Raw genomic sequence first — 9,858 nt, 5'->3', positions numbered from 1 at the left:
CTGCCACGAAGAGAAGTACGCAGATTCATAGTTAATCGACTTAGAGGAATTGACCAACAATGCCAACAAGTTCATCGAGCATTTACATCAGAGGCATTTCTTCGACTAGAATTCCAGTACGAACCTGATGTTGAATATTCTGCTCATTCCAAAGTGATTCTTGGTACTTTGGATAAGGAATGCCTGTATTGTCATGCACTTAAGTTTAAAAATGACTTGGGATGTGTTACTCATCTGGAAAAGTACAACAACCCGAAATTAAAACAAAAACCTGAACCATTGCGTGGTTCACTTCTCGGTACAGATACAGATTCCAACCTTTTCCTGAAGTCAATTCGTACATTCAACTCATGCTTCAAATTGACATCGTTTGGAGCAACAGAAATAGTTAACAATATTGCTGGAAACGGTCAACATTTCAATTCCACGTTCAAAATTAACGGCCAAGTGTATCACAAAGTGTGCTCATTGCTGCCAATGCCGAACGAATCTCATAAATGTTTACAAATCTACTTTATGGGTAGTGAGGACTCCACAAGTGCACTCGCCAATCGTGTGGATGCACGTTGCGACTACCATCGGCGAGCTGAACGCTCTGTTAAATGAGCACGATAACTTATTAAAATTATTCAAATCACACATGCACAAGCTAGAAAGTGACAATCACGCTATTGTCATCAATCCTGATAGAACACCAGCTGGAGAGAATACACGTAGATCTAACGCACCTGTTGTTAACGGCGTTGCTGGAATCATGGTTGGGGACCGTACAGCTACGCGACAAATTGTGATTCAAAGAAGAAATAATGATAATAATAATAATAATCTTCAGTTCATCAGTGACACTCACCGTTCATATGACGCCCTCCCATATCCATTAATTTTTTGGAAGGGACAAGACGGATATTGCGTTAATATTAAACAACGAGATCCCGTAACAGGTAATTAATTCATTATTAACTACATAATTAATGTATTTCTAAAGAATAAAACTTTAATTAATTTGAGTACATATTATTACAGGAGCCGAAACAAACAAGAACGTTAGCTCGAAGGATTTTTATTCGTATTGTTTGATGATTAGACGCGGCCGAGACAACATCATTTTACGATTTCGTGAGCTTTGTCAACAATTTATGGTCGACATGTATGTGAAGATAGAGAGTGAACGACTACGATACTTGCGACATAATCAACAGAGGCGTGCGGAAGAATACATCCACTTGCGAAACTGTCGTTCGTGTATATGGACGACCGTGTCTTTTTATTACGTTTACATGTAATCCAAAGTGGCAAGAGATTATATCGTTGCTATTACCAGGACAAAATGCAATACATCATCATGACATTACAGCACGTGCGTTTAAATAAAAATTAAAGTCATTAATCTACTTTATTACCAAATTTCATATATTTAGGCCCACACGTTGTTGGATGTATTCGAGTCGAGTGGCAAAAGCGAGGATTACCTCATGCTCACATTTTAATTTGGTTAGTCGATAAAATACGGCCTTGAAACATCGATAGTTTAATTTCTGCAGAGATTCCAGATCCGACTGTTGATCAATTATTGTTTGATATTGTCACTACAAACATGATTCATGGTCCGTGCGGGAATTTGAATCACTTTGCATGGTAGACGAAAAATATAGAATACGTTTTCCTAAAGATTTCACTAATGATACGATCACACATATTGATAGATATATAATTTATCGTCGAAGAAGTATTGAAAATGGCGGACAATCGTTCATTACAACTATTCAAAACGGAAATCGACATTGACAAACGGTGGGTGGTACCATATTCACCTCTACTGGGAAAAATATTCAACGCTCATATTAATGTCAAGTCATGTAAGTTCGGTGAAAGCTACCTGGCGTATTTCGGTTTCCCAATTCATGAACGAGATCAGGCAGTTATCCATTTAGCTGTTCATCTTGAAAACGGCCAGCGCGTATATTTCACGAACGAAACAGCGCTTGATCGTGCTGCTAATCTACCAAAAACCACGCTCACCGAATTTTTTCAACTGTGCTGACGCTTTTGGTAGCTTCGAAAAAACACTGTATTCTGATGTTCCACGATATTTTACATGGGCTCAATCAAAAAAATGGATGCCCCGCAAGAGAGGGACACCAGTTGATGCGTGCCCCTGTTTATTCAAATCAAATACTTTGGGTCGTGTATATACAGTCAATCCACTGCAGACTGAGCGTTTTTATCTGCAATTGTTGTTGGTTAATGTCACCGGACCATTGTCATTTCAAGATATACACAGATATAAATCGTGAACTACAGTACGATACTGTAGAAATGACAGGCATTGTTCGTCGCAATGTTCCACTACTTAATGACGAACAAAAAATTATTTACGACCGCATTATGCTCGCAGTTGCGGCAGGACAAGGAGGATTCTTTTTTTTGGATGCACCAGGTGGAACTGGCAAAACATTCCTTATTTCGCTACTTCTTGCCGAGATACGATCAAAAAATGCCATCGCATTGGTCATTGCATCTTCTGGCATTGCAGCAACTTTATTAGATGGAGGCAGAACAGCTCATTCAGCACTTAAGCTGCTATTGAACATTCAAAATAATCCAGATGCATTGTGAAACATAAAAAAACAATCGTCTATGAGCATAGTACTGAAACAATGTAAAATAATTATTTGGGATTAATGCACTATAGCTCATAAACATTCGCTTGAGCCATTGGATAGAACATTGAGGGACATAAAAAACAATGATAAAATATTTGGGGGCTCTCCTTTTATTTGATTTCAGACAAACTCTTTCCGTTATTCCACGTTCAACGTAAGCTGATGAAATCAATGCTTGCTTAAAATCATCGCGACTGTGGCGTAATGTTGAAAAAGTAAAATTGACGAAGATAATACGCGTTCAAATGCTTCGGGATCCATCCGCTGAAACTTTCTCTAAAAAACTGTTAGATATTGGCGATGGGAAAGTTGCTGTACATGAAAATACTGGATGTATAAAATTACAAACGGACTTCTGCACAATCGTCGACTCGCAAAATACTCTCATTGAACGCATATTTTCTAATGTACACACACAATATGAAAATCATAGGTGGTTGGCAGAAAGGGCGATTTTGTCAGCAAAAGAAGTGGACGTCAATGCATTAAATTTACAAATACAAAAATTTTTGCCTGGGGTCTTGGTGACATACAAATCTATTGATGCAGTTTGTGATGGCAACGAAACTGTGAATTATCCAATTGAGTTCTTAAATTCGTTTTATTTGCCAGGCATGCCGCCACATTATTTGCAATAGAAAGTTGGAGCTGCGATTATTCAACTTCGTAATTTGAACCCACCACGGCTGTGTAATGGTACACGATTGGTAATTAAGAAATTAATTAAAAATATCATTGAAGCCAGAATTTTGAAAGGGAAGTTTCGAGGCGATAATGTGTTATTGCCACGAATCCCTATGATTCCTGCAGATGTGCCAATTGAATTCAAACGGACTCAATTTCCAATTCGATTGGCATTCGCTATGACGATCAATAAGTCACAAGGCCAAAAATTATTTATATGTGGCTTAGATTTGGAAACACCATGCTTTTCCCACGGACAACTATATGCGGCATGTTCTCGTGTGGGAAAACCATCCAGTTTATTTGTGCTGGCTAAAGACGGACGAACCAAGAATATTGCGCACTCCATTGCGCTGAGAGAATAATCTTATTCTTATTGAACTAAAAAAAATGTTTCTATTCTTATTGAAGAAAAAATATGTATATATGGCAAAACAACGTTTGACGGGTTTTCTAGTGGAATTATAAAAGCTTTCAAACGATTCCTTATCTCTGTGTTTTCTGTTCCTGATCATTTAACGGCTATCTACATCCAAATCCTAGCTTAGGGCTAAATCCGAGCTTAGTGATCTGGAGCTATTGGGTCTCTGTGGAACCGTATACTGTTCTTCGTGTGGCATGTTAATTACCAAAACCTGCTCTAGGGAGGAATTCCTACTTGTATTAGGACTTACCGTTGCCCTTTTTTGGTCTATATTGCTCATTTGCGCTTCAACATTTGTCTGTATTAGATTTGCCATCCTCTTAGGGTCTTAGGGAATTAGTAGCTCGTTTTGCTTTGCCTTTACGGCTGCAGAAATTTCTGTAGTTATTTGGCTTATTTCTTCTGCTGGTGTATTAGCGCCTGTGTTCTGATCCTGCTTTGACCGCTACGGGCTGGTAGAAGCTGACAAGTCCACCTCGCTTCCACTGCGCGAAATTGAGCCTTGTACGCTGCCTGGTTTAAATTGCTGAAGTCGGAGGTTGTGAAATTCGTTGATCGATACAGGCTGAAACACAAATCGGACAAGTTCTCTTGACTGCCAAATGTGTCCTTAAGCACGCTTTATGCATGACATGCTGACACTTGGTTTTATAGGTATACTTGGTTCTATCAACTGCCCTAATCTCAAAGCTACATAATCTACACTCAGAACTAGGAGGAGGTCCCTGTTTTTGAGGCGTTCGATCCAGACCCATAAATGTCTAATTATATTTATTACTTATTATTATTATTTTTTTATACTAATAACACAGTGTAACAGTGATTCTGAACTTTTAAAGTGACATAGTAGGAATTGTTCATTGGGTCGAGTATATCACAAAACCATTTTTGAAATATTTCTAACACCCTCAAAATCTTGATTTATGGTTAAAAAACCGTTTTTCGGGACTTGTTTGAGCTTAAAAATTCCTGAACGCGTTTTTTTCAACCGATTTCAAAATACACACAGGTACTCCGGAGCGCACGCAAGGTTGAATTGACTTTTTTTGGGAAAAGCGTTATAACTTCACCAATTTTCATTATTTTTTGATGAAATTTATCTCATTTTATTCAGAATTAATGAGACAACATTGATATGTGGCAAAAATGACAGAATTTTTGTAAGTTGTACCGAAAAACTGGCATCAAAATCCGAAAAACACCAACAAAAGTCGAAAACTTCAGTTTCAGATGTAAAAATTTTGTTCTTTTTGTTTAACAAAATCAAAGAGATATTTTTTTTTTAAAAGCTACAACATTTCACTATTGAAAAACACCAAAAATTTTGAAATCTGTTGAAAAAAACGCGTTCTGGAATTTTTAAGCGCAAACAAGTCCCGAAAAACGGTTTTTTAACCATAAATCAAGATTTTGAGGGTGTTAGAAATATTTCAAAAATGGTTTTGTGATATACTCGACCCAATGAACAATTCCTACTATGTCACTTCAAAAGTTCATTCACTTTTGTCATTTTTGTAACACTGTGTAATGAATGAGGTAATAATAAAAGGGTAAATATTAAAATATTAATAAAATTTTTTTATTTTAGAAGTAATTTTGATTTCCACCACGCACTCAGCAAAGCTGCCTATTAACTACGGGCCTCACAAAAATGGTGTTAAGAAAGCAGACTAGAATCAAGCAAGGATTTGTGGACATGCGGCCTTATGTGTAAATATGAATCTTCATGTTCTCCATGCAAATCTATTGCTCGATTTTACTTAAGGAAGTTCTCATCAGAAATTTTTTATTGTCAGGACTTATTATTATTTAATTTAAATAAACGTGCCAAAAACATGACGAAATAAGCTACCGGATAAACTAAGGCCGTCAGCCAACGGGTACTACAGGGGGAGAAACGCATGAGTTCATGTGCCGTAGCTGTGTACACCGTCGGGGGGACCGGCCGACCACTCAGTTTCAATCAGGCTTATCATGATAAGCGGGATATGTCATGATGGACGAATCCCTTCCCGCCTACTCGTGGGTCTAAATAAGAACATGAATAAAAATATAAATAAAAACAGTGGAGAACAGAACTCCCCAAGAAAGTCCGGAAATGGGATCATGGATCTGTCAATCTCCAAGGCAGACAGAGGCCAAAGAGATGCTGGGATGGCGAAGCTCCCCACTGAGGGACAACGTCCGGAGGCGAGCTGCGCCAGTGTAGGGGGAGATGCCAAGGCACCGACCCCCAAAACGGGGCCCACTATGGGACCACCGAACGGTGTGGGGGGCAAGATCCCAGGGTCGAGCTCCTCTTGCACCGGCGGTATCCCTAAGGAAGGCCCCGGTCCGGCGACTGCTGGCTCCTTGCAGCGGAAAGGCTCCTATAAAGATAGGAGGAGAGCGGCCTTCATTCTGATGAGGGCAGACCCATCGGCGGAATCCCACTCCGATCATGCTGAGATAATAAAGTGGGCGAGGGAAATCCTGCCTGACTTTCAGCCAGCAAAAGCGGGAGTGAGACTGGATCCGAAGAAGCCGACAGGAGTAGGCGATTCTGCCAAAGATAGCGCACAAAGTGCGAAGAGGCAGAGGTCGACTGACGGTGGAGCGCCCCTAGCGAAGAAGAAGAAGGTGCAGACGAAACAGAGTAACAGATCCTTCGCCGAGGTTACTAAGGGTAGGACCATCATTGGGGTTGTTGACAACGGCTCCAAAGATGGCCTGATCCCCAAGGAGCTTTGGCGGAGGGTGGTGAATGAGCTGCATGGGCGCTTCATGGAGGTGATGCTCAAGAGCGGAGGACCTCCACCGGACTGCGAAGACGCAGGGTGGTACCAGGGTAGCATCAAGGTGATAGCCTGCCAAGATGCGAGGTCTGTAACCCTCTACAAGCGCATGATTGCGTCGCTTAGAGAGGTTTACCCAGGAGCCAGTCTGGAGGCGGTAGACTGGGACAAGATCCTCAGCAAACCGAGGGCCCGTGTATGGCTGACAGAGAAGCCGGCGGACCCTGCTACCATACTGGCCATGCTCAAGATGTGCTCAAGAGTCGCCAAAGTGGAGGAAGCAGTGGGACTAAGAATCTACAAGTAGGATGCGAAGAGTAAGCCAGGAGGCATCGACTTGGAGATAGACGCACAAGAGCCAGACTTGGGGGAACCGACCGAAGAGGTCCGCCCAGAAGGAATGCCAGGTGTGGAGGAGGACATTCTTTAAGAGTACACCTCGGAGGAGAGTGACTTGGCAAGGGCTCTTGGAGGCGTCGGTATGGAGGAGGACTCACTGCTAGGCTCCGACACCGAGGCTGAGGTCACTGTGGTGGAAAATCCAAAGGATGTCCCTGACATTCCTGCAGATAAACCTCCAACAAAGTAAGGTGGCATCCGCCGCCCTCCTGCTCCATCTCGCAGAGAGTGGAGCTGACGTGGCCCTCATCCAAGAATCCTAGATCCATGGAGACAGGATTCTCGGTTTGGGGGCGTCGGATTTCACGCTGAGCACAGCCGACGTAACAGGTAAAAAGCGAGCATGCATACTCGCAAAAAAGAGCCTTAACATTTTCTTGCTACCAGATTTCAGCAATTAAGATCATGTAGCCGCATCGAAAGAAGGCCCAGGCGGCCATCTAAGAATATGCTCGGCGTATATGGGTCATGACCACATAGGACCTCCACCGCACTTGCTACTCAGGCGGCTTGTGGAAGACAGCGATAGGAAGAAAATCGACCTACTAATTGGATGCGATGCCAACACTCATCGCAGTCAGCGGGGAAGCACTGACACAAATGAGAGGGGTGAGTCAATCTTCGATTTTATCGTCAGCTCTAAGCTTCTAGTGGGTAACAGAGTTTCAGAAAACTTCACCAAGCAAGCAGTTCGAAATCCTAGGATGGCAAACTGGGAGCTCTATAAAAAGATACTAGATAGATCCTTAGGTGAACCACCTTCAGAGATTATCGAGAGTTACGAGGGACTCAACGCCATGCTAGATAAGCTTACTGCGACGAGCGCAAAAGCATACCACAGGGCCTGCCCCAAGAAAAGAATAGGTAGCAGCAGATCGAGGAAGCCTCCATGGTGGACCTCGTCGTTAGCCCCCTTCAAGAAAAATGCACGTAGGGCCTTTAACCACGCGCACAAACACAGACGAGGCATGGGAGGCCTATAAAGCGGAACTCAGGCGGTATAACAAGGAATTGCGAAAGGCAAAGAGGGTTGCCTGGGCCAATTTCTGCACCAACATCCAGGAGACAACAGAGGCCGCCCGCCTAAGAAAGATTCTCTCTACTACAGCCCCCATCGTAGGTTATATTAAGAACACGGATGGGCTGTGGACAACCTCAAGCCAGGAATCAACGGAAGGAACAGGGCCACCAGAGCTCACTCAACTACCTACTTAGTGACAGAAATCTTAAATGGGCAATAGATAGTTTTAAACCCTTCAAATCTCCGGGCCCAGACGGTATTATACCGGCTTAGTTATCAAGGGCCGGTTTCAACGTAAGGAAATGGATCAAGAAAATCTTCAGTACAGTCTTCACTACTGGTATGGTACCAAAGGCGTGGCTGTGCACGAAGGTTGTATTCATACCCAAGGAGGGCAAGCCATCCCACTGCACCCCTAAGGACTACAGACCTATAAGTCTTTCATCCTTCCTCCTTAAGACTATGGAAAGACTCCTGAGTCTCCATCTCCAACTAACCATTAACCCAAGTGACATCTCATGCTCTCAGCATGCTTACAAAAGGGGCCGATCAACAGAAACAGCTCTGCACGAAATCACTATGATCGCTGAGCGAGCGATCAACTTTAAGAAATACGCACTTGTTTCTTTTCTAGACATAGAAGGGGCCTTCAACAACATCTTGCCGTGCTCAATAATTGATGCACTGACGGGACTTGGAATAGACGACCGATCAATTCACCTAATACGGCAGATCCTGGTCAACAGGAGTGTCGAGGCTACTCTTGGAGGTTCGACTATTCGAAGATACGTCAAGAGAGGCACCCCGCAAGGAGGTGTACTCTCACCACTACTCTGGAACGTGGCGGTTAACAGCCTACTGCGATCCTTAGAGGGTGGCGGCTGTAAGATCATTGCGTACGCGGATGATGTTGCTATTGCCTTCGTAGGAAAATTCCCACAAACACTATGCGACCTAATGACAGGGAAGCTCGAAGTTCTGTCGGCCTGGGCGCAAAGGAACGGGCTGAGAGTCAATCCGTCCAAGACAGAGCTCGTGCTGTTTACCAGGAAGTACAAAATACCATGGCTTCCGAAGCTCCTAGGGGAAACACTAGTTCTTAGTGGTAGTGCAAAGTACCTAGGCATTACATTAGACAGGAAACTGGACTGGAAGCTGAACACCGCAGATAGGACTAAGAAACGATAATATCACTCTATACCTGCCGCAAGGCGGTAGGCCTGAAATGGGGAATGTCCCCCAAGATAATCAGATGGCTATACACAGCGATCATCAGACCAATCTTATTCTATGGAGTTGTGGTCTGGTGGCCTGCCCTGGACAACTCCTTATGCAGGGAAAGGTTTAGGAAGACGCAGCGCATGGCGGAAGTCTGTATAACAGGCAGTCTACGCACTACGCCTAGCAATGCCCTAATCTCATCCTCTACTTACTACCGGTAGAACTGATGGGGGTAAATATAGCAACTCTGGCGGCGATAAGACTGCGAGAGGCGAGTCTATGGAGCAAGAATAGTTTTGGTCATACCAGACTGGACCTTTATCACTTCATGCCTGAGGGGGGTACGGATTACTGCGTGCCCGTCGACCAATCCACCACTAATTACAAAATCATCATCCCCCTCGAGGGAGGAATGGGATGCCCGGACACCGGGACTTCATATCTACACAGATGGCGGTTACTTTTGTGAGCATTTGAGCCTAAAGGAGTCCTTCAGACTCCCTGACCACTGCAGTGTTTTCCAGGCTGAAGTAGTAGCCATAAGGGAAGCACTGGAATCCCCAGCACTAAGGGGCTATCGGGGCACAATATGCATCTTCTCAGATAGTCAAGCAGCGCTCAAGGCACTTGACGGATTCTCGTCCAATTCCAGGACAGTCAATGATTGTCGCA

At 43.3% G+C, this 9,858-nt stretch overlaps 1 protein-coding gene across 1 annotated transcript; it reads left to right on the top strand.

The window, feature by feature from the left end:
- Positions 1-258: 258 nt before the first annotated feature.
- On the top strand, positions 259-1,283 carry LOC116656476. Its single transcript, XM_032456136.2, has 2 exons — positions 259-941; positions 1,024-1,283. Exons 1-2 carry the CDS (start codon positions 560-562, stop codon positions 1,281-1,283), a joined length of 642 nt encoding a protein of 213 aa, XP_032312027.2. The 5' UTR covers positions 259-559.
- Positions 1,284-9,858: the final 8,575 nt, after the last annotated feature.

This window comes from Drosophila ananassae, chromosome XR (assembly GCF_017639315.1).
Source record: "Drosophila ananassae strain 14024-0371.13 chromosome XR, ASM1763931v2, whole genome shotgun sequence".
Classification (NCBI taxonomy): domain Eukaryota; kingdom Metazoa; phylum Arthropoda; class Insecta; order Diptera; family Drosophilidae; genus Drosophila; species Drosophila ananassae.
This window is presented reverse-complemented; position numbering and strand designations above follow the sequence as displayed.

Excerpts from the sequence above, each read along its gene's own strand:
- LOC116656476 (XM_032456136.2), top strand. The coding sequence starts at position 560 with ATGCACGTTGCGACTACCATCGGCGAGCTGAACGCTCTGTTAAATGAG. Across the intron at positions 942-1,023 it reads ACAACGAGATCCCGTAACAG|GAGCCGAAACAAACAAGAAC; the intron begins GTAATTAATTCA and ends ATATTATTACAG.